The sequence below is a fragment of the Equus caballus genome, chromosome 24 (assembly GCF_041296265.1).
Source record: "Equus caballus isolate H_3958 breed thoroughbred chromosome 24, TB-T2T, whole genome shotgun sequence".
Classification (NCBI taxonomy): Eukaryota; Metazoa; Chordata; class Mammalia; order Perissodactyla; family Equidae; genus Equus; species Equus caballus.
In genome coordinates, this window is record NC_091707.1 from 22925316 (window position 1) to 22951737 (window position 26422).

The 26422-nt window shown below is 37.1% G+C and overlaps 1 protein-coding gene across 1 annotated transcript in view; it reads right to left on the minus strand.

Moving 5' to 3' along the window:
* Positions 1-26422, minus strand: part of KCNH5 (potassium voltage-gated channel subfamily H member 5) — a 305467-nt gene that overhangs the window by 229870 nt on the left and 49175 nt on the right. The window contains exons 5-6 of the mRNA XM_001498472.7: positions 21802-21917; positions 15447-15839 (exon numbers count right to left, since the gene is read on the minus strand). Coding sequence (XP_001498522.1) covers positions 15447-15839; positions 21802-21917 — 509 coding nt within the window. The remainder of the gene's footprint in view (positions 1-15446; positions 15840-21801; positions 21918-26422) is intronic.

The following is a 26422-nucleotide window of genomic DNA, read 5'->3' on the forward strand; positions in this document are numbered from 1 at the left end:
GAGATTCCATAATGCCTAGCTTTACTTGCTTTGAAAACCAACAGGGAATACCCTCAGAAAAACTATCAAATTTCAGAAAAAGAAAAACCTGTTTGTAAAGACCCACACACAGATTTACCTGTTCTGGAAACCAACACAAAAACACAAGAAGAGTGCATAGTCCATTGGTAAATAGACTCACTCACTAGAGCACTGATTCAGTAGAGCTCAGCCAGGGCAGGCAACCCACCCTAGGAAGTGGCCACCCTCACCAGCAAGCCCACAGTGAACTTGTGGACCTGAGTACACAGGGTGTGTGAGACCTCTGAAGAGAAGCGAGTGGGTCCACCTCAAATTAATATAGATTGCTATTTACATAGGTTATGATATATGAACCTCATGGTAATCACAAACCAGAAACCAAGAATAAACACACAAAAAATGAAGAGAAAGGAATCCTAACATAATACTAATGAAAGCCCTCAAATCACGTGGGAAGAGAGTAATAGAAAAAGAAAGGAACAGAGAAGAACTACTAAAACCCCCAGAAAAAAGTAACAAAATAGAAATAAGTACATATTATTATACTTATTATTTCAGGGCTGGGCTGGAGGCATAGTGGTTAAGTTTGGTGGCCCAGGGTTCACAAGTTCAGATCCCTGGTGCAGACCTAGCACCACTCCTCAAGCCATGCTGTGGCAGCATCCCACATAAAATAGAAGAAGACTGACACAGATGTTAGCTCAGGGCCAATCTCCCTCATCAAAAAGAAAAAAAAATAACATGATCATCTCAATAGATGCAGAGAAAGCATTTGACAAGATACAGCATCCATTTATGATAAACTCTCTGAATAAAAGGGGTACAGAAGGAAAGTACCTCAACATAATAAAGGCCATATATGACAAACCCACAGCTAACATCATAATCAACAGTGAAAAACTGAAAGCTATTGCTTTAAAAGCAAGAATAAGACAAAGATGCCCATTTTTACCACTCTTATTTAGCATAGTATTGGAAGTCCTAGCCAGAGCAATCAAGCAATAAAAAGAAATAAAAGGGATACAATTGGAAAATAAGAAGTCAAACTGTCACTATTTACAGATGATATGATTTTCTATATAGAAATTCCTAAAGAATCCACCAAAAAAATTAGAAATAATAAACAAATACAGTAAAATAGAAGGGTACAATATCAACATACAAAAATAAGCTGTGTTCCTACACACCACCAATGAAAAAGCAGACAGAGAAATTGAGAACACAATCCCATTTACAATTGCAACAATAATAAGATACCTAGAATATATACACAATGGAATACTACTCAGCCATAAAAAAGAACAAAATAGTCCAATTTTCAACAATATGGATGGACCTTGAGGGAATTATGTTAAGTGAAATAAGCCAGATAGAGAAGGACAGTCTCTGTATGACTCCATTCATATGAAGAATTTAAAAATGCAGACAAAGAGAACAGGTTAGTGGCTACTGGGGGAAAGGTAGGCTGGGGGGTGGGCACAAAGGGTGAAGGGGTGCACCTACAACACGACTGACAAACGATAATGTACAATTGAAATTTCACAAGATTGTAACCTATCATTAACTCAATAAAAATTAAATTAAAGAATAAATAAATAAAATACTTAGAAATAAATGTAACCAAAGTGCTGAAAGATCTATACACTGAAAACAATTAAACATTGTTGACAGAAATCGAAGAAGACAAAGAAGTGGAAAGATATTCCATGCTTATGGATTGGAAGAATTACCATGGTTCAAATGTCCATACTTCCGAAAGCTATCTACAGATTCAATGCAATCTCCATCAAAGTTCCAATGACATTTTTCATGAAAATAGAACAAAGGATTCTAAAATTTGTGTGGAACAACAAAAGACCCCAAAGAGCCAAAGGAATGCTGAGAAAAAAGAACAAAGCTAGAGGTATCACACTCCCTGATTTCAAAATATACTACAAACCTATAATAATCAAAACAACATGATACTGGCACAAAAACAGATACACAGACCAATGGAACAGAATCAAGAGCCCAGAAATAACACCACACATGTATGGACAACTAACCTGCGACAAGGAAGCCAAGAACATACAATGGAGAAAGGAGAGTCTTCAATAAATGGTGTTGGGAAAACTGGATAGCCACATGCAAAAGAATGAAAGTAGACCACTGTCTTACACCATGCACAAAAATTAACTCAAAATGGATTAAACATTTGAATGTAAAACCTGAAACCATGAAACTTCTAGAAGAAAACATAGGCAGTATGCTCTTTCACATTGGTCTTAGCAGCATTTTTTCAAACACCATGTCTGACCAGACTGGGGAACAATAGATAAAATAAACACATGGAACTACTTCAGACTAAAATGCTTCTAGACAGCAAAGGAAACCATCAACACAACAAAAAAACAACCTAAAAGTTGGAGAAGATATTTGCAAATCATATAACTGATATGGGGTTAATATCCAAAATACACAAAGAACTCATACAATTCAACAAAACAAAACCCCAAACAACCCAATTAAAAAATGGGCAAAGGATCTGAACATTTTTCCAAAGAAGATATACAGATAGCCAACAGGCACATGAAAAGATGTTCAATATCACTAATTATTAGGGAAACGCAAATCAAAACTACAATGACATAACACCTCACTCCCATCAGAATGGCTATAATAAACAAGAAAGAAATAAGAAGTGTTGTAGAGCATGTGGAGAGACAGGAACTCTCATACACTGCTGGTGTGAAAGCAAACTGGTGCAGCCACTATGGAAAACAGTACGGAGATTCCTGAAAAATTAAGAATAAAACTGCCATACGATCCAGGGTATTTATCCAAAGAACATGAAAACATGAATATGAAAAGATGTCTGCACCCCAATGTTCACTGCAGCATTATTCACAATAGCCAAGACTTGGAAACAACCTAAGTACCCATCAATGGATGAATGAATAAAGAAGATGTGGCATATACACACGATGGAATACTATTCAGCCATTAAAAAAGATGAAATCTTGCCATTTGCGACAACGTGGATGAAGCTTGAGGGTATTAGGCTAAGCAAAATAAGCCAGATAGAGAAAGTAAAATTTTGTATGATTTCACTTATAAGCAGAGGATAAAAATAACAACAACAAACAAGCACATGGATACAGAGAATACATTGATGGTTACCAGGGTGAAGGAGGGAGGGCAAAGGGCAACTGGGCACATGTGTGTGGTGATGGATAGTAATTAGTCTTTGGGTGGTGAACATGACGTAGCCTACACAGAAATCAAAATATAATGATGTACACCTGAAATTTATATAATGTCACAAACCAATGTCACCTCAACAAATAAATAAACAAATAATAAATAACAATAGAATACTATGAATAACTCTATGCCCACAAATTTAATATCGAGATGAAATGGACCAATTCCTTGAAAGACACAATCTGCCAAAAGTCACACAAGAAAAACTAGACTATTTGAAGAGAAACATATCTATTAAACAAATTTATTCAATAATTAATAACCTTCTAAAACAGATAGCACTAGATTCAGATTGGCTCATGGGTTAATGCCACCAAATGTTTCAGGAAGAAATATACTAATTCTGTAAAATCTCTTCCAGAAGGTATACAGATATAATACATCCTAACTCATTTTATGAAGCCAGCATTACCCTAATACCAAAAGCAGACAAAGATATTATGAGAAAATAAAATTACAGAGTAATATTTCTCATGAACAAAGATTTTTGCACATTAGCAAATTAAATCCAACTATATATAAAAATAATTACAGAATATGACCAAGTAGGATTTATCCTAGTTATGCACGATTGGTTCAACACTCAAAAATCAATTAAGGTAATTCATAACATCACAGACTAAAAAAGATAAATCACATTATTATATCAATAGATTCAGAAGAAGCATTTGACAAAATATGATACTCATTCAAGATAGAAACTCCCAGAAAACTAGGTCAGAGGAACTTCCTCAACTTGATAAAGAACATCTACAGAAAACCTACAGCCAAATTCATGATTATTGGTGAGAAACTAGAAGTTCTCCCACTCAGATCAGGAACAAGGAAAGGATGTCTATTCTCACCATTCCTTTTCAACATCATACCCGAAGTCATAGCTATTGCAATAAAGCAAGAAAAGCAAAGGTATATGGATTGGGAAGAAAAAATAAAACTGTCTGTTTGCAGATGGAATGATTATCTATGTAGAAAATCCAAACAAACTGATGTAAAGAGAAAATCTTGGACTAATAGGCAATTAGAGCAAGGTTGCAGGATATAAGGTCAATATACAAAAGTCAATAGCTTTCTTATATACCAGCAATGAACGAGTGAAATTGAAAATTAAAAACACAGTATCGTTTACATTAGCAACCTCTAAAAATGAAATACTTAGATATAAATCTAACAACATATGTACAAGATGTATATGAGGAAGACTATAAAACTTTGACGAAAGAAATCAAAGAACTAAATAAATGGAGCAATATTCAATGTTCATGGACAGGGGTAATCAATACTGTCAAGATGTCAGTTCTTCTCAATTTGATCTATAGCTACAATGCAAGCTCAATCAAAATCCTAGCCATATTATTTTGTGGATATCAATAAACTGATTATAAAGCTTATACGGAGAGGCAAAAATTGTGCAGAATAGCCAACATAGTATTGGAGAAGAAGAACAGTCAGAAGACTACCTGACTTCAACACTTGCTATAAAGCTATAGTTATCAAGACAACGTGGTATTGGTGAAAGAATAGACTAATAGATCAATGGGACAGAATAGAGAGCCCAGAAATAGACCCACATAAATATAGTCAACTGATCTTTGACAAAGCAGCAAAGGTGATACAATGGAGCAAAGACAGTCTTTTCGACAGATGGTGCTAGAACAATTGGGCATCCACATGCAAAAAAAAAAGATGAATCTAGTCAGAGATCTTATACCCTTTACAAAAATTTACTCAAAATGGATTACTGACCTAAATGTAAAACACAAAACCATAAAACTTCTAGAAGATAACATAGGAGAAAATCTAGGTAACCTTAGGTATGGTGCAACTTTTTAGATAACAACACGAAAGGCATGATCCATGAAAGAAATAATTAATAAACTGGACTTTATTAAAATTAAAAACTCTGCTCTAGGGACTGGCCTGATGGCATAGTGGTTAAGTCAGACACTTCGCTCTAATAGCCTGGGGTTCACAGGTTCAGATCCCAGGAGCGGACCTAGCACCACTCACCAAACCATACTGTGGTGGTGTCCCACATAACATAGAAGAAGACTGGCACAAATGTTAGCTCAGTGACAATCTTCTTCAAGAAAAAAAGAGAGGAATTGGCAAAAGATGTTAGCTCAGCGACAATCTTCCTCACAGAAAAAAAGAAAAAAAGAAAACCCTCTGCTCTGCGAAAGATACTGTCAAGAGAAGGAGAAGACAAGCCACAGACTAGGAGAAATATTTGTGAAAGATATACTTGATAAAGGACTATTATCCAAAGTATACAAAGAAACCTTGAAACTCAACAATGAGAAAATTAACAAGCCGTTTGAAAAATAAGCAAAATATCTGAACAGACATCTGGCCAAAGAAGATATTCAGGTGGCAAATAATGATGTGAAAAGATGTTTACATCATATGTCATTGGGGAATTTCAAATTAAAACAAAAATGAGATACCACTACACATCTAGCAGAATCCAAAACACTGATAACAACCAAAAGCTGATGGGGATGTGAGCCAACAGGAACTCTCATCCATCACTGGTGGAAACGCAAAATGGTACAGCCACTTTGGAAGATACTTTGGCAGTTTCTTACAAAATTGAACATATTCTTATCACACAATCCAGCAATTGTGCTTCTTGGTATTTACTTAAATGAATTGCTGACTTATGCCCAGACAAAAACCTGCACACAAAAGCTTATAGCAGCTGTATTCATAATTGCCAAAACTTGGAAGCAACTAAGATGTCCTTCAGTAGGTGAATGGATAAATAAACTGTGGTACATCCAGACAATGGAATATTATTGAGCACTAAAAAGAAATAGTTATCAATCATGAAAACACATGGAGGAAACTTAAATGCATATTACAAAGTGAAAGAAGTCAATTTGAAAAGGCTACCTACTGTATGATTTCAACTATATGACATTCTAGAAAAGGCAAAACAATGAAGATAGTAAAAGGATTAGTGGTTGCTAGGGGTTAGAGGGATGGAAGGGATGAGTAGGCAGAGCACAGAGGATTTTTAAGGCAGTTCTGTATGATACTGTAATGGTAGATACATGTCATGAAACATTTGTCAAAACCCACAGAATGTTCAACACCAAGAGTGAGCCCTAATGTCAGCTATGGACTTTGGGTGATACAGATGTGTCAATGTAGGTTCTTCGATTGTAATAAACGTACCACTGTGGTGGAGGAGGTTGATAATGGGGGAGGCTATGCACGTCTGGGGGCAATCTTTGTTTGGGAAACCTCTGTACCTTCCTCTCAATTTTGCTGTGAACCTGAAACTGCTCTTAAAAATAAAGTCTGGACATTTTAACTATGTTAATTCTTCCAATCCAAAAGCACAGAATATCTTTCCTTTTTTTGTGCGTCTTCTTCAATTTATTTCAACAATATTTTATAGTTTTCACTGTGCAGATCTTTCGCCTCTTTGGTTAAGTTTATTCCTAGGCATTTTATTCTTTTTGTTGCAATTGTAAATGGGATTGTATTCTTAATTTCTCTTTCTGTTACTTCGTTGTTAGTGTATAGAAATGCAGCTGATTTTTCTATGTTGATTTTGTATCCTGCAACTTGACTGTATTCATTTATTATTTATAAAAGTTTTTTAGTGGATTCTCTAGGGTTTTCTGTATGTAAAATCATGATGTCATCTGCAAATAGTGACAATTCCACTTCTTCTTTTCCAATGTGGATCCCTTTTATTCTTTTTCTTGCCTGATTGCTCTGGCTAGGACTTCCAATATTACGTTAAATAAGAGTGGTGAAAGTGGGCATCCTTGTCTGGTTCCTGTTCTAGAGGGATACATTTCAGTTTTTCTCCAATGAGAATGATATTAGATGTGGGTGTGTCATACATGGCCTTCATTATGTTGAGGTACTTCTCTTCTATACCCATTTTATTTAGTTTCTATCATAAATGGATGCTATATCTTGTCAAATGCTTTCTCTGCATCTATTGAGATGATCATGTGATTTTTATTCTTCATTTTGTTAGTGTGGTGTATCACATTGATTGATTATGCAGATGCTGAACAATCCCTGTGTCTCTGTAATAAATCCCACTTGATTGTGGTGCATGATCTTTTTAACGTATTGTTGTATTAGATTTGCTAGCATTTTCTTGAGGATTTTTGCATTGATGTTCATCAGTGAAATCGGCCTGTAATTTTATTTTTTTGTGTTGTCCTTGTCTGGTTTTAGTATCAGGATAATGTTGGCTTCACAGAATGAATTAGGAAGCTTTCCCTCCTCTTCAATTTTTTGGAAGAGTTTGAGAAGGATAGGTATTGTCTTCTTTGAATGTTTGGTAGAATTCATCAGGGAAGCCATCTGGTCCTGGAGTTTTATTTTTTGGGAGGTTTTTGATTACTGTTTCAATCTCCTTACTGGTGATTGTTCTATTCAAATTCTCTACTTCTTCTTGTTTCAGTTTTGGGAGGTTGTATGATTCTAAGAATTCATCCATTTCTTCTAGATTATCCGATTGCTTGGCGTATAGCTTTTCATAGTATTCTTGTACAATCTTTTGTATTTCTGAGGTGTCCACTGTAATCTCTCCTCTTTCATTTCTGGTTTGATTTATTTGACCCTTCTCTCTTTTCTCTTGGTGAGTCTAGCTAAAGGTTTGTAAATTTTGTTTATCTTTTTAAAGAACCAGCTCTTGGTTTCCTTGGTTTTTTCTTTTCTTTTTTTTTTTTTCTTGGTCTCTATTTAGTTTATTTCTGCTCTGATCTTTAATTCAATGCAATCCCTATCAAAGTTCCAAAAACGTTTTTCACAGAAATAGAACAAAGAATCCCAAAATTTACATGGAACAATAAAAGATCCCGAATAGCAAAAGGATTCCTGAGAAAAAAGAACAAAGCTGGAGGTATCACACTCCCTGCTTTCAAAATATACTACGAAGCCATAGTAACCAAAACAGCATGGTACTGGCAAAAAAACAGACACACAGAACAATGGAACAGAATTGAGAGCCCAGAAATAAACCCACACATATATGGACAGCTAATTTTCAACAAGGGAGCCAAGAACATACAATGGAGAAAGGAGAGTCTCTCCAATAAATAGTGTTGGGAAAACTGGATAGCCACCTACAAAAGAATGAAAGTAGACCGTTAACTTACACCACGCACAAAAATCAACTCAAAATGGATTAAACACTTGAATGTAAGACCTGAAACCATGAAACTTCTAGAAGAAAACACAGGCAGTACACTCTTTGACATCAGTCTTAACAGCATATTTTCAAGTACCATCTCTGACCAGGCAACGGAAGCAAAAGAAAAAATGAACAAACAGAACTACAGCAAACTAAAAAGCTTCTTCACAGCAAAGGAAAACATCAACAAAACAAAAAAGCAACCTAACAATTTGGAGAAGACAGCTGTAAACCATATATCAGATAAGGGGTTAATATCCAAAATATACAAAGATGTCATACTTCTCAACAACAAAAAAAACAAACAAACCAGTTAAAAAATGGGCAAAAAAATCTGAACAGAGATTTCTCCAAATATTGGATGGCCAACAGGCATATGAAAAGATGCTCAACATCATTAGCTATCAGGAAAATGAAATCAAAACTACAATGAGGTATCACCTCACTCCAGGCGGAATGGCTATAAGTAACAAGACAGGAAACAACAAGTGTTGGAGAGGATGTGAAGAGAAGGGAACCCTCATACACTACTGGTGGGAGTGCAAAGTGGTGCAGCCACTATGGAAAATAGATGGAGTTTCCTGATAAAATTAAGAATAGATCTACCATATGATTCAGCTATTCCACTGCTGAGTATGTATCCAAAGAACTTGAAAACACAAATGCATAAAGGCACATGCACCCCTATGTTCACTGCAGCATTATTCACAATGGCCAAGAGTTGGAAGCAAACTAGGTGGCCATCAAGGGTTGAATGGATAAAGAAGATGTGGTATACACAATGGAATACTGCTCAGCCACAACAAATGATGAAATCTGGCCATTTGTGACAACATGGATGGACCTTGAGGGTATTATGCTGAGTGAAATAAGTCAGAGGGAGAAAGTCAAATACCACATGATCTCACTTACAAGTATAAAATAAAAATGACAAACAATCACCTAGAGACAGAGATTGGATTAGTGGTTACCAGAGGGGAAGAGGGGAGGGAGGAGGGCAAAAGGAGTGATTAGGCACACGTGAGTGGTGATGGATTGTAATTAGTCTTTGGGTGGCAAACATGATGTAATCGACACAGAATTCAAAATATATTACAAATTATAGTTGAAAGTTATATAATGTTATAATCCAATGTTACTGCAATAAAAAAAATCTTTTTAAAGAAAAAGTAAATAAATAAAGTCTGTTATCAGCTGGATAAACTCCATAGTAATAAAAATTAATCAATTCCAAAGCAGACTGTGCAGTGTTTCTGTGGATTTAATAAGATTAAAACTAGGAAAACTAAAAAAAAAAAAAATAGTATTAATCCCTACCTATACCACTTAAACATTATTTTAAATTATTTATAGACTTTAACGAAAAGACACGGCAACCTATAGTATTAAATAGCAATTTCTAACATACTACCCTTGGTAGAGGGTCTGAGATTCAACAGACGGGAGAAAAAGAGATCAGAAGTTGACAAAATCAGGAAAATCTACAAGCATAATTAGCCTCTTTGATTTCTAATTCTTGTTTTGATGGCTAGATAGGAGATAAAAATCTGCAATGTAAACATGTATGCTAAAACAAAATAATGCATGTGGCAGCTTGATGAGCATAAATCATACAAAAAAAATTAGAATATTATTTTCTGTAAACTTTTGTGAAAATTAAAAATATTTATATACTTCCCCTTAGCAATCACTGGCCCATTCATTTCACCTCCAGAAACAATGCATGAGTGATCCTTTTCTAATTTCAATTTGTCCAGAACTAGTTTATCACATTTACCACTTACTAATAGCACTCATTGTCCTCTGAATTCTCTGCATATCATGTTTCCTAAGCCCACTTACACCACCAAACAGTGCATTATTTGCACTGCCCCATCTTTCTCCAATGTCCTATAATTCAGCCCCCCACACCTCCCAGAAATCAAGCTCTCTCTCTCCCAGAGCTGGATTCAAATGTGCCACACTACAGAGGAGCTTGTTTCTATTCCTTGGATTCCTAGTGACATCTTTGACCCTTTGTGGTTTCTAGGAAATTTGTACTACTTCTTTCAAACAGAATGCTTTCCTTTAATGGACTCTGTCTTCTCTGCTTCACAGTTCTCTTAAAGAATCACATATCCAGTTCGTGAATTCCTAGTAAATCAAATTACCTTCAGAAAGCATGTCAACTGAGACCATCTTGAAAATAAAAAGTGTTATTAAGTCTTCTAAGTCATTCTGTACCTGCATCATGTTAAAGGATTAAACTGTGATTTTCAGACTTGTACTCTCCTATTCCCAAGCCACCACTAGCTCACCTCCTCATTTTTAAGTTCTATTTTGTTTTCCGTCATTGTGCAATTTACCAAAACCTTGCTGACATTCCATTGCTTCAGGTCAGGGAGTCACCAGTGTGCACTAAGAGTAAGGAAGGATTACCAGGGAGATGGACCACACTCTTCACCAGCACAGGGCCTATCATCAAGCTGAGGAAGCAATCACATACAAATGAAATAATAATATCCCCCCAGATATGCAGAATTCTACAAGGAAAATTCACTTAAATCTTGATGCTGGCCCTATGGCATAGTGGTTAAGTCTGGTGCACTGTACAGCAGCAGCCCAGGTCCACGGGCCCGGATCCCAGGTGTGAACCTACACCACTCATCAGCCATGCTGTGGCAGCAACCCACATAAAAACAGAGGAAGACTGGCAGAGATGTTAGCTCAGAGCAAATCTTCCTCAACAACAACAGCAACAAAATTCACTTAAGTCTCTTTTCCCATTTATTCCTTATAACAACCTTGTGATGTATGTCAGGCATTCCTTCCCTTTTTTCACAAATATGGAAACTGAGAGCCAGAGTAACCATCCCAAAGGCTCACAACAAATATGTTCTAAAAAAATCATGAGATCCCCAGGTCACCCAACAACCAATACAGTGCTCATGAACACACACAAAGCAACAAAAGAAAAATAATTTTAATTATATTAATGTGCATCCATGTACATAAGTGAAGAAGAAATGTGGTGGAGATATTCATTAGAATTGCTTGGGTATAATGTAGGAAGCCTTCCTGTAAGAAGTATGTCTTAGAAAGATGGACGTTATATAATGGATAATAAAGAGTCAATCTACAGGAACTGAACCAGAAAGAAGGCCAAAAATGCATAAAATAGTATGAGCAAAGAAACTGGTAGACATGGATAAATCCAAATAAGTATTGAAATTAAATAAGATAAGAATATAATACTTAAAAAAGAAAGTTAAAAAAATGTGGACCCAAAACACAAGACAATAATCATTTGAAAGATGAGAAGGTGAACAGAGGTCCTTGAATTATTTAGGAGAAAGGTAAAGATACAAATAAGTCAAATAGTGATGCTAAAAAACTGATACTGATGTTAAGAGTCATCAATTAACACAAAAACTTTCAAACCAGTGGAGGAAATCCAGGAGACTAAAGAATCCAAAAGATGGCAGAAAAGAATAAAACTAAAATAAAAACAGAGAAAATGCATTTTAAAATGGAAAATAAGATGCTCTAAATAAATCAAAATGCAATTAATCTCAATAAATATACATAGATTAAACTTGCCAATTAGGGAGAGTCTCAGAATCTAAGACTATTTATAAAAGGTACAGCTAGAGTACAATAATCTAGAATGGTAAGTTAAAGGATAGAAAGATATATATACACCAACTACTATACAAAAGCTAATTTAATTCTGTTAGTATCAAGCCAAATAGATGTTAAGCAGAAAAAGCATTATTAGTGATAAAGAAAGTTAGAAAATAATGTTGAGGAAATCTCCCAGAAAATATAGCAAGAAGATAAAATATCAGACAATAGGAAAGGAAAAAAAAGGAAATAAGAGGTACAATACCTGAATAAAAGGAGTTTCAGTAAGAGAAGGAACAGAGAAAAAAGGAGAGAAGAGTGGATAAAATCATCACAGGAGAAAAATCAAGACATAAGACATGCTTTTCCAGACTGAAATAGGCCAGCGAGTCAGAGCCCAAGAAAACTGATGAAAATGGACCCACACCAAGGTGTATCATTGGGAAGTTTCAGAACCCAGGGACAGGGAAGATACACCAAACTTCCAGAAAGAGAAAACAGGCCACAAGTAAAGGATTAGAAATCACAATGGCTTCAAGTTTCTTAACAGAATCAATAGAAAGTAGAGGATAATGGCACTATGTCTTTCAAAATTCTGAGGAGAAATTACCCCTGGCCTAGAATATTATAACTAGCCAAACTATCAGTCAAGTGGGAGGGTGGAGCGAAGAGAGATCTGTTTAAGAAAATGACATTGATAGACTATTGCTTGCATCGGTATAATGAGGGGAGATTTAGACAATTGGCAGAGAGCTTAGTGGTTGAATTAGTATTAAGTACATAGAAAACTAAGCAAATGATGAAACCAGATAGTTATCAACTCTTGGGAAAATGGAAAGTGCAGAAAAGGAAAAGTAATCAGAGCATATTGAAGGTTTGGCTATAAATAGGATATTTGCAGTCACAATGACATAAACACCTAATATATATTGAACCAAAAGGATGACACACCCATATCATGAGAATGAGGTGAGGAAAACAGTGCACATACATAGTGAGGGCAGTGAGAAAAAGGGCTAAAACCTCAAATTCCATAGTGAGAAGTCAAAGACAAGGCATAAAACTGAAAAACCAAGAGGTAGGTACATAATCTTGTTTGGTGACATGGAAGAAAATAGTAAAAGAACCACCTAAACAATTTGAAAGTGGCTGCCTCTAGGATCTGCTCTTTTTTAAAACAAAATATTGCCAATTGCTCTTCATAGAGGTTTCAGCAAGTTATACACCCTTGAGCAATGTCTGAGAGTGCCCCACACTGTCACTTTATCAGTCCAGGTCCCCTACAGAGTGATGCCAAGTCAGGGTTAGATGGGCAAGAATTTTACTGAGATAAATGCCTGGGAAGGATAAAGGAAGGAAGGAGGAGCCTTCAGACCACAATGCAGGTCTGACACCTGTGAAGAGGGAAAGGAGAGCCTCAGACCACAGCACAGGCAAATGGGGAGTCCCGGGGCAAAAGTTGCTGATAGAAGAGTCCTGCATTGAGCAGGCGTAGACTAATCATAATATCACCACCATTCTTAGTCACTGGCTGGGAGCAGCCTTGGAGAAATACGGCTTCATTGTGTGAACCACAGCAGATCAGAAAATGCAGCCGCTGTCAGTCAACTGTGTTCAGTGGTGTGTTGGTAAATGATTAACAACTTGTTCTACAGAAAGTTTTTTCAAAAAATAGCATTTTCAGGTTTCTGGGTGTAAATACTCCCACTATGGCCAATTTCAAGCTACCACTGTGATAGTGTGGTAACTCAGGGAATACTGAGTTTGAAAGAGATGCTAATAATTGGGTTTCCCAAACAAGGAGCCAGATCCAGGAAGCCACTAAATGCTCCATGCAGCAAGTTTTCATGAAAGGAAATCTGAGCAGCATACTTCCTCAGCCACCGTACACACCAACCTAGTGTGTTAACGAAATTTTAAACGTAACAGTATGATAACTAAAAATTGTATGTTAGCGTAGTTTGTAGTTTTGCTTTGCATTTTCCTCAATATGAATGAGGCTGAGAATCTTTTGATATTTTTATATACTATATTAAGTGCATTTACTATTATGTTATATATTAATGTATTTTCTTTTCTATGAATTGAGCCAATCCTTTGAGTATTTTTATTAAAATTTTTATGCCTCTTTTAAATAACTGAAATCTTAATGTATTGATCTTAATATATTAATCCATTTAGCAAGTGAAATACAAATACTGCTTAATATCTCCTTATCATATGATTAGCATTTTAAAAATTAACTTCTCTCAACCCTTTCCAGAGGGTAAAGAGGAAAGAAATAAATGTACCCTAAAAATCTTGATGTAGGTGGAATCTAAAACCAGAAAACAAATTACTATGACTCCTTTTTTCTCCATAATTTTTGAAGTAACAATTACCTGTACACCATCAAAATACAATGTCTACATTTAACTTTCATGGAAATACTTTTTTTCAATGTCATTAAAGTTGATCGAATGTAGAAATGTTATGGAAAAAAGTCACTGAAGAAAAATTTCAACCTATCTCCCAACTCATATAGAAAAACAAAAGCTTTGACAACATCGTAAAGAACTTTCCATCTGAGCAGTCTACAAGGACAGTAGAATCTTTAGGGAAATTAAGTTTGTAATATTCTCATTATTGACATATTTTAATAATAGATACATTCTACATTGATTCATTTATATATTATTAGTTGAGATTATTGATTGCATCCTATTAGCGTTACATAGCAACTTGAAAATCATTCACTATTAAGTTAGAGGCTAAGAAGCTTTGGATAAAGTGGTCTTTTAAGATATTACATATGTTTTAAGCATTTCTAGTCATGCAAACAACACTGAATGAGCAGAACCAGGAATTCGACCAGACGTCAGAAATCATCCATTACAGACTCTAACCACAAATGTACTTACCCAAAATTTAAAGCAAAAGCTATAAAGAAGAAATCAAAAAGGCAAAAATTTAAGAAGTGCTCTTCCATAAAAGTTTTCTTATGTTTATGTTAGCTCGAGCACTGCTACCATGTATATCTGGAAGGGAGGAGTCAAAAGATCTATGGCTGCATAGAGTTAAAACGCTACAGTTTTCCAAAGAAAATACATCTATTTCATCATCTTTCAGTCAATTATCTAGGTTGTGAACTGTATTTGACTCCAAATACTGTTGCTTTTCTTCTGCTCCACCTCCTCCAACCACAACCTCCAACCACAGCCATTTTCATGGTAATTAGTATTTCCAACCAGAAATCAAAAAAAAAGAAGCAGACAAAAATTAATTTAAGAAATTTTATATGATAATTTATGGCAAGTGTTTAGCAGGGTTAAAGTTGAAAGTTAGCTTAAAAAGAAGCTTGGATTATCTGTAAACTCTTTTTATCCTAATTTTCTCAAAACATGATCCACTGTACTCAGAAAAAAAAGAAACTTACCTCATCCACATTTTCAAAGGCATTGATGATGTCGTAAGGTAAACAAGACAACAGATCAATCACAAACCAAGTTTTCAGATAGTTCATCCTTATCAGCTTGGGGTCAGAAATGACTTCTCCACCAGGTCCCACAAAGGTCGTGTGAAAATTTAAAACAATGTCAACCAGAAAAATAACATCCACCACGCTGTCCAGCACCAGCCAGGCTATGTTGTTCTGCTTCGTTTTGAAGGAAACATTATAAGGAACCATAATGGCGGTGTAGAAGGTAAGAATTAAAATCACCCAATCCCAGGTAGTTTTAAAAGCACAATAGTGTAAAATGATGTGTGGTGGCGTCTTTGGCGCTTCTTGCTTATACTGAGGAAGGATGTCTGATCCCAGCTGAAGAACCTAAAAGAGAGAAAGTGTCTATATGAATGACTTGGACATCTGCATAGTTAGTAATGAATTCAAACTTACTGGCAATCAAACCACATCCTATTTATCACGACTCTTGGTTTCAAGGCCAGTCACACCCTATAGTTCTGTCTCCCTCTTCTCCTGAGTTGCACCAAAGTTTGTTCAAAGGAAGTCACTCCAAGTCCAATCCCTCTACCAAAGTTGATCTGTCTACTGTTATATCTGACTTGCTTTCCAGTAGCCAACTGTTGCTTCGCAAACTGTCCCCCGTACACAGAGAGCAGGGAGAGAACTAAGACAGAGGCAGACCACTCCAGATAGGTAGATGGCAGGTTTAAGAAGCAGGAGAACTTACTTACGAGCTTGTCTTGGGTGGCTGCAAGATGAGGAGATCTCCGCACCTGCCTGCAAGAATCTTAAAAGTTTATATAGAGCCTTAACTGGGTTCAGTCACACATACTACCCAGATGGTCTCAACAACACCATACTCTCTCAAGGCCATGTCCTAGGAAATGGCTCCCACTGTGGGAATGGTAGGCAGAGTGTACATTCCAAGGACGAGGAGGGGGTGAGGAGCCTCTGATTGTCCAGGTCTGGCTCAAGGGTCAATTGGTGGGCATGTCCTCTTGATGACCTCTTCTAGCACCAACAGTGACCCACAGCGCTGCTGGACATCCACTTCTGGGAGTGCCTTCTGCACACTCACTGGGCAAGCCTGCCTAGAATCACATGTCTCTCACTGATTGTCCAACAGTTATTTAGGTGACTCACCGTTATTTATTCTTCACACATATTTAGCACCTCAGGGAGCATCACTTTGATTCTGATGGCCTCGCTCACCCCTACCACCCCACTGTTGGTGATTCTGCTGTTGAGGGGGACTCAGTAAGGGTTCTAATGACTGGCATAGCAATATCAGAGTTGTAACTGTTATAGCCTGCTTTTTCCTTTTCTCTCTTCAATCAAGATTTAAAGAATATTTTGTCTCCTGCCCAGATGCAAATTCCCTTTAGGAAAAAAAAAATGCCAAATACTCAGGTTTGCTTCTCCATACCTTTTTGACAAATTTCAGTGCAAGGTTGTATGAACCTTAACTTACTCTGATTAGGTCTAATTAAAGAAAAAAGCAGATCATAGAGCATGAGTGGAGGTCTGGGCAGCCCTGGGAAAAGGCAACAAACACAAGACTTAGCATTGCCTTCCAGAACCTGGAACCTTGAAATTATGAAAAGGCGTTGAAGGAGTGGGTCAGAGATCTCTGCTCCACACCACCAATGAATCGAAGGCTGAGTAAACCTGTGTGTTAAGGAGTTTGTAAATGGGACTTTGACAAATTATGTTTCCAGCAGCTGTGCTATCTTATGCATCCAACTATTCAGTGTCTCTAGGACTAATGGGACTCAGGAGGTAGGAGTCAACAGCTTCAAACTGTAAAATTATAAATGCATTAAACATTGAATGTAAGAATGGATATAAACGAAAATACCTGTTAGCATGTAATTCACATGCCACAAAGCAAAACAAACTAGCATTTCTTGAAACTTGGGAGACAGTTATCCTGAAAAGTTTGTCTCATACATAGAACTTACATAACTGAAAACGAAGTATATAACATGCATTATTACTATTTTGAAATGTGAAAAACATCACGGGTATTCTCTTCAGCTGTGTATTATAATTATTGTTTTAAGTTGGGAGGTTATAAGAACAATTTATAAAGATTTTTGTATATTTATGCTCATTATCAGTGCCCCCACCATATTTTTCCCATAAAGTCTTAAATTACTTAGCGGCAAATTATCCTCCCAGGAATGTAAGTTTCATTTTGGGATGGAGCACTACGTATACAGAATCACGCATAATCATGGCTTCTCTTTCACTTTTATACCACTGGTTTATCCATTCCAATTTCACTGTGTTAAACATGAAAATTTCCTTTATTTTCAATGTCAATATTATACCATCTATATTTACACAGTCTATAGTTTGAGCGCAAAGAAAGCAGACTCAGGGGAAAAACTCAGTGCCAGAGTGCATTACCACCTTCATGGGCCCTATGCACACTTGCCTTTCTGGACCTCTTTCATAAAAAAAGTAAAATTAAATAAAAATTATGTTTTACAACTGCATTGTTACACAGATGAATACATTAATATTATATAATCAAATTTTTTTACCCAGAAATTCATTTTTTTACTTCTACTGTTGATAGAAATTCAAGCATCCCGTGGACCCCTTAAAGGGTTGTAGGCCTCACACACTGTGCTCCCAGACCAGCCGGCCCTGCTCAGTACCCTGGAATAATGGGAGCTGTCTCCTCCAGAGGCGGAATGGGATCACTCTTGAGTTCAGTGTTTCTTAAATCTGGCTACAAACTAAAATCATTTGGAGAAGTTTTAAAAAATATTGTATAGTCATACCTAGAGCCCATCCCAGAAAATAATTAATCTTGTGTGGGTTCTCAGAGAATCTATATTTTCAAAACCTTTCCAGGTGATTATAATGGACAGCCCAAGATAAAACCCTTGTCTTATATTTCTTTAGACATTCAGAACCCAATTCTTCAGACAATGACTTGCATACGTAAAGTGATCCAAAAATGCTAAAGAAAGACGACAACAACAACAAAAGCGACCCCTGTGCTTCAGCTTTGAAATTCCTCAAATGCAGACCACTACTTCAATCTTAGCTCCCTCACTGGGGCTCTCTTATAAAGCACTGAGTAACAACTCTCCACTTTCCTTGCTATTTCATTTGTGCTTTCATAAGCAATAAGCCTTAGGTTGAGAGGGGATGAAATCATATTTTCTGATGTATTTTTGTACCAAGACAGACACGTTCCTTCTCTCTGAATATCTGAGTGCACTGACTCTAACGGAGTCAAGACGATGGATGAGGTGGTGGTGTGCTGTCTATCTCCTCCCAATATAAAAGTGAGAACCTGAAGCCAATCAGCAGGATTTCAGTGCGTGCGGAAAATCGATACACTGCCTACAAGGAGGCCAGGATCTCTGAAACTGGGAATCAGCTCCAAATTTAGGGGTCCCAGTGGACTTGAGATAAAATTTGTAAGTCTCAGAGAAAATTAAAGAGCTTGAAATTCAACAGCAAATCCAAATACTAGGGTTGAGCAAATTACATGATTCTGAGCACAACTGGGAGAACAATATCCTTGTGTTAACCTGATGCTTCTTCTAGGTCAGTCTTTGGAGATCTAAGAGCATAGGCAAACTAAATATCTGTTGAAAACCTTGTTATTTCTTCATTTTCTCTGAAATCTAGCCTAAGACCTGACAGAAAGCAGGGGTTTTTTGTTAGTTTGGTTTTTGGGTCTTTGTGAGGAAGATTGGCTCTGAGCTAATATCTATTGCCAATCTTCCTCTTTTTGCTGGAGGAAGATTGTTGCTGAGCTAACACCTGTGCCAATCTTCCTCTATTTTGTATGTGGGATGCCACCGCAGCATGACCTGATGAGCGGTGTGTAGGTCCACACCCAGGATCCGAACCCATGAACCCCAGGCTGCCAAAGCAGAGGGCACAGAACCTAACCACTACACCACCGGTTGGTCCCAGAAAGCAGTTTTGTATCTGAATCAGGTTTGTAAATTAGGGGTGACTGATAAAGAAACTAACAATAATCAAAAGGCAAAGAAAAAAAAATCTGATGGGAAGAAAGAGGCATGAAAGTTCCTCAAAAATAAAAGTAAAAATGATGAGCTGTCAAGGGGAAAGAAACTTCCCACTTGATGCAGAGGAAAAAAACAATCATGGGGGATTCAGTAGTAAGGTAGAAAATTTTCCTCTCCATGGTCTCTTTCCTCTTGTTCTTGCCCAGTTGTGCAATAGAGAAAAGAAAAATTCTGAAGGTATGTAGCTAAGACTCAGAAGGAATCACGACTGTAAAAGTCAGCAGTCACAGAAACAAGCTCCTACACCTCGGCTTGATTTGTAGAAAGAAACGAACAACCCAGGGCAGAAATGAAAGTCACTTCAAAATCAAGTCTACTTAAAAACAAGCTTTACTGAAAAAGGGAAGTTGTATCTAATTGTTTGCATTAAATCTTGTGCTAACTGCATATCATCTTTTAAAATATTGTGATTATTAATAAGTTAATATTTAGCTATGTTAACATTTTATTTGGGCCTTCAAAAGCATACCCGCACATCCAGGTGTTAATCTCTCCCCACGCTAGCAGTGCTGCTTAGAGAAGAAAGCCACTCTCGTCTCTCTGACAGCTATGGTCCAAGAAAACTCCTGAGCCCTCCAAATTCAGGGAGCAGACTTCACTGTCCAACCCTCTCCAAATCAACTGTAATGTCCACAACTAGTTACGAAAGTTCCTCTGGGCACCTTCAACTCACTTTTCTCCAGCAGAGCAAACTGATGAACACATGCACCTAATTTTATCTTTCTCTTCCTTGGCAAGTTACCTCAGCATGTTTTGTGAGTGCCCACTAAGTGCTCAGCCACTGGGTACCTTGATTAGCCTTTTGGCATCTTTCATGCCAATACGACGAACAATGATGGCAGAAGCCAAGTGAACAACAAAGCTTCTGGCTGCCTCAGAGTTCCGTCCTCATTCCTATTCTCTCTTTTTTCAATACCCCATCTCTGGGTAACATCGTCTAGTCCTGTGGCTTTAACAGCCATATCTGTGAGGATGACACCAGGGCCTGCAACTCAAACCCAGATATCCCTCCAGAGTCAAACCCAAAAGTCCCATTGCCTTTTAGGCCTCTCCATGCAGATTTCTTGTCAGGCACCTCAAACTTAATATGTCCAACCCTGAACTCATTTTCATCTCCCCCGAAACCTTCCCCTCCTCCTTATATTTGGCGTTCTGTTAACCAACAGCACTCACTACCTACCCAGTAGTCCAAGCCAAAAACATAGAGTTGTCCCGGACTTACCCCATTATTTCACATTTAATTCTAATCTAAAAACCAATGTGATAACTCTAATCTTGGTGTGTCTGCAATCTGCCCCCTCCTGCTACTGGTTCCCTTGCTTAAAGCCATGGTCATCCTAGCTGAATTACTCGTGGACCTCTTACCAGTTTCCTATCACCCATTCAACACAGAGCCACTAGGTCAAGCAGAGGTTCTTAACCACTTTTGTGCCATCAATCTCTTCTGGCAATCTGGTAAAATGTCTGGACCCCTTCTTAGAACAATGTTTTTAAATTAATACAGTAAAAATGTGGGATTACAAAGGAAACCATTGGGACCGACCTGCCTTTGAGAGGTTTTTCTGAAGCACAAATGTGACCAAGTCATTTCTCTGCCACATGGAACACCAACCACCACTGTGTCCTTAATATTTCCTTCCCCACCTGACTTCACCCACACTGAAGTCACACTCAGAGTCATCATATGTCTCATCTCTGAGCCTTTGCATATGCTGGCCTCCCTGGTAGGAATAACCTTCATCCCTTCTTTATCTGCCACTTATAGTTTTCCCTTCAGGATTCACTCAGCTCAGGTATCGCTTCAGTCAGGTAGCCCTCCCTAGCGCCCCAAGCCTGGGTAAATGCTCCTGCCTCTGCTCCCACCGCACCCTGTCATAATATTTATCACATTCTAGTGTTGGTTTCCTTTGCCCATTGCTTATGCATCTTTACATCCTTTGCACAGTATACAGCACAGGGCAAACCCTCAACAAATGTATGCTGAATACACAAACGGATAAATAAGTGAGCTCCCTACCTCATTTGCTCAAAAGAAACCTCACACTCTACAGACACTACCTGGTGTGTCATGAACTACTTTTCCATTTCCAAAGTATGGGGGAATAAAAAGAAATATTTGAAATTTCTATAATTCTTCAAGGGAAAAATAAGTTAGCAGACAAGTATTGCTAAAATAATAGCCAGAAGTATCTATATTGATTCATTTTGGGGGAAAAACGTACCACCACCACCATATTGGGAACCAAAGTTAGTCTCACACTTACTTCAGCTAATCTCGAATGTTTGTGGACCACCTCTGTTTTATTCATTGGAGTGAGCTGCTGCAAAACACTTCGGCTATTTGTCAAAGCCCGTGTCAATCGGGCAAATTTTGTCCAACCTTAAAAATAAGGAAAGAAAGTCTCAGTTTTTTGCATATAATGAATCTGGAATGCAACATTCTTGCTAATATTCAAAGCATCTCAGAAATAGCATAACATCCAGAACTAGTGAAAAGTATCAATCTAAAGCATTTTATTTCTACATACACATTATTATATATTTCAAGTGTGGCTATAAAATAATGAGTGATTTTATGTGTGACCTTTCTGTTTTGCTCATATCTACTGTATAGTCCCTGTAGCCAAGGCAGCTAGCCATCCACAAAATCCTGTGCTCCCCCTTGAATTGCACAGGTTTGTTACTGGGAACAGCTGCCCAGCCAGGAATACATTTTCTAGCCGTCCTTGCATCTAGGTGTGGCCCATGTCCCTAGTTCTCACCAATGGAATGAAAGCAGAAGTTATGCGTGTCGTTTCCATGTAAGCCACAACTTAAGAAGCAAGTATGACTTCTCCACATTTCCTCCTTCTACCAGCTGGATGCAAATGAGAACAAGGCCCCAAGGGATGGCAAAGTTGCTGAATCGGTGCATGGAAGAAAGCCGTATGCCAAGGATTACCTGCCTTGGACTGTTATGTGAGCAAAAATATGTTTCTATTGTGTTAAACCACTGAAAGTTGGGGGTTTATTTATTATAGCAGGTAGTATTACCCTAATAAAAACAGTCCTACTGTATATTTATATGTAGATATACACACATAAGGGAACAAAGCCCAATTTCAACAAATCTAATGTGTTATGGTTCATTTTACACACCTCCATCTTCTTTGCAACAGAGCAAAGTGTTATTTCTCTTTTACTAACAACCTTAGCAACATCTAAAGATTATCTTTGGAATATGTAGAAAACTTAACAATGCTTTTTAAAAGACTAGTAACTTTAACTTCTGAGGGGAAGGGATGTGAATTTAATGAGAAAGAAATTTCTTCTGGGGCCTTAAATTTCCATTACTAAAATCATTAATTTCAAGGAAATGTCAACGAGATGTAAACAAGTAGAACAAAACTAACCAAACTCTGCTCCTGTTTCAATGATCCTTTCCCTAGATATCTCAAAAAATTCTGATCTGTTAAATACTCCTTTGAGACTATTTGATAAATTCTATGGTGTTATCCCTCACTGGAGTATTTACCAAACAACTTGTTAAGAATGAAAACTCCTGATGGTCCAAAGGAATGATTATAATGGCAATGGTGAAATTTCAGACAAAGTACAAAAAAAGAAGGAAGAAATTCTGGGCAGATACCAGCCAAATGTCTTCCAAACCATAACAGGTAGGCAACATTAAAATTTACTAGTATTCTTCATGCTAATTCTGACTTCATTTAAGCTTTTTATTGCCCCACCAATTTAGCTCTCTCTGGGTTATCCAACAGGTGGATTGGAAAAGAGGTAAACTGGCATCAGTTCATAGAAGATCCTTAATTTTTCTTTATTAATGGGCTTCATCCTGGTGACTAGAACAAAAAAATGTTAGGCTTTGGGAATTGTATGCAACCCTAAGGCTTACCTTGTGCAATGTGCTGGAGAAACAAAGTACCACATATGCCACCAGCTCTCTAAGAACTCAACATCAACGTAAAAGATTGACATGCAATCCATATCACCAACCTAGAGTTTTCTTCTAAGTGCTAGACCCATGTATCTAACTAGCCATTGGCCACCTCTTAGTAAGATGTTCTACAGGCATCTGATACTCGACATGTTCAAAACTGATCTCATCGTCACTTTCTCCTCCCATCTTCAACTCTTCATCTTTCATGTATTCCTGGTCTTGGCGAATGGTCCCATGATATTTCCAATTGCCCAAATCAGAAACTTAAAATTCATCATCCTCCTTCACTATTATCTCCACATACACATGTCCAATCACTTCTAAGCTTTATAGACTATAACTTATCAATAAATATCCTCAAATTGAATCTCCTCTCTCTAGCCCTATTATGTCAGGCAATATATCATCTTTCACCAGAGTTAGGTGGCAGCATCCTAAAGATCATACTCTCTATCTGTTCTCTGACCACATACTCTACAAGCAACTTTCCACATTGCTGTCAAAGTTCTTTCTAAAGAACAAATCTTACCATGCCCTTCCCCTATTTCAAAGTCTTTAAGAGGTCTTTGGAGATCTTCAGGATAACATTGTATATCCTTAGCATATAGGTCATTTAGTTTCTGACCCCAAAGATTTGCTCTGCATCCATCTCCTTCCACTTCCTCATACATATTCTGTATTCCAGCCTTACTAAAATCAATAGCAAACTAAAAGAAGAATAAATTCAAAACTAAAATTAAATCTACTAGGAATTCTCTGTATACCCTATGGAATTCAGTGCTTCCATGCTTTCACATGTTATAATCCTTCTGCCCACCTGGAATGTTTTTTCCCTCCCCATCTGTCTGGCTAACACTTACTGGAACCTCCAAACTCAGTTAAAACATTACCTCCTCCTGGAAACTTTTTTGACCTACTCATGAGAGGTGCCTTCCTCTGTACATTCACATCATAGGATATATACCACACATGGCACTAACAATACTAATGCACTTGTTGATTAGCATATCAGTCACTGTCACTAACTGTTATTCATCTCTCCATACTCAGCCCTTGGTACAGGACTTGGCATAAAATAGGCCATTAATTAATTAACTAATTAATTAAAAGTTATTTGTAACTTTAAAATAAAATTTGAAAATAAGTCCCATTTTTCTTTATTATCATTGGGTTTTGGTTTGGTTTTGCTTTATTGGGTAAAAGTGGTAAGGACGTCTTCAGGTAACAACGTTGCCAATAGATATATTAAACTATTTCCTGTGGATCATTTCTCTTTCTTATATCAAATGAATATGGTAATTGCATTGAATACTTCTAGAAACTTCCAAGTTAATCTTATACTTACTGAAGGTTCAGGTTTCTAAGATAGGTAATGTTACACCCCTTAGTATATCTGATTGTTGCATTAAAAGAGAAGCCCATTTTCACTCCCTCTGTGCAATAAGGTTTATCCAAAAATATTTTGCAAAAAATGAAAGGAGATATTGAAGAAATAAATTCAATGACAAATGGAAGGATACAAATCATCAAATGCCATGTGTTCTCTCATTCCATAGGATTGTATACAGAAGTATATGTGTGAGGAAGGAGAAATATGACAATGAAAGCTTGTCATCATCCTCTGGTTTTCTATTTGAAGCCTCATGAGCACACACTATTGTGTTTCTTAAGGAGGAAACAGCAATTCCTAACTTAAATATAAAACTTATTCAAACATGTCTCTGTGTGTATCTTATTTTACACATGAAGTCACTATGATCAAGGAATATTTCATGGCTTTCCCTTATTTTAGTTTCGTGAAGGAAGAAGAAATTTTTAAACAGTGAAAATAAAATACATCCTTTTTCTCCATGGGTAAAAGTAGGACTATCATTGATTAAATAGCAGAAAGAAAATGAAAAAAAGTTTGTTAATTCTTCATTTTAAAAGGGTTTTCACCTAGTGTACTCTGAGTGAGACCCCCTTAAACATAGATGAAAAGGAGTTTACCACATGACATGACTTTTAGGTGCCAGATCTTATTCTTCTATCCCTTGTTGTCTGGTACCATGACTGGCACGTAGTGGGAACTAGATACATTTTGTTGAATGAATGAATGAGGAAATTAGTAAAAAAAAAAAAAAAAGAAAAAAGGTTAAGTGGAAATTAATACAGTATCCACATTATATGTAGTTAAAATTAAAATATAAAGAAGGAAATACATTCAGCTCTTAGCAGGTGCTAGCATCACTCAGCTGTCTTGTGAAGAAAGGTCTTTGGGTTGGAGAATGGGGGAAGAGTGTGGTACTGGAGGTGAGGAGGGAGCAGTGGAAGTATTAAGGGGTATAATTCTGCTCACGCAAAGAGAAGTGGGGAGTGCTAGCAGAAAAAAACTGGTGGCAAATGTCGAGCTGACTCAGACATACTGGAAGAGAGAAATTTAGGAGGAAATACTTGGGAAGGATTCTTACTTCCTAGAGAAATCAAAGCCAAAGGCAGTTATCTAATTGAGTAACCATTTAGGAGCTTTGATATCAAAAAGTACTGCAAGCTGGAGAACCACTGCAAAGCCAAGGGATGTTTTGTTTCACATTTAAATCAATGGGAGAGCTCAAAGATGAGCTCTCTGAGCTGCTCAGGAGCCTTTTTATTTGTCTCTAGTTAGGGCTTTCTTACAGCTCTCAGTTCTAAACAGTCAGCATTTTTTATTGAGACTCCTATACCATACCTCTCTGCTCACTCTCAGCAGATTACCTTGTCAAATATACTATTGAAAGAACAGAAGCCATAAGAAACACAAAAGCCTTCAATATCCCTTCTGCCCCCTCCTCCTCTAGACCCACCCACAATGGCACCTGATTCTTGCCTGCACCTTTATCACTTTATCATCTCAGAGAATTAAGCATTTGCTCTTTCCTGATCATGCATATGTTCTGTCCCTGGACATTTAAGTATTTTCTAGATTTTTC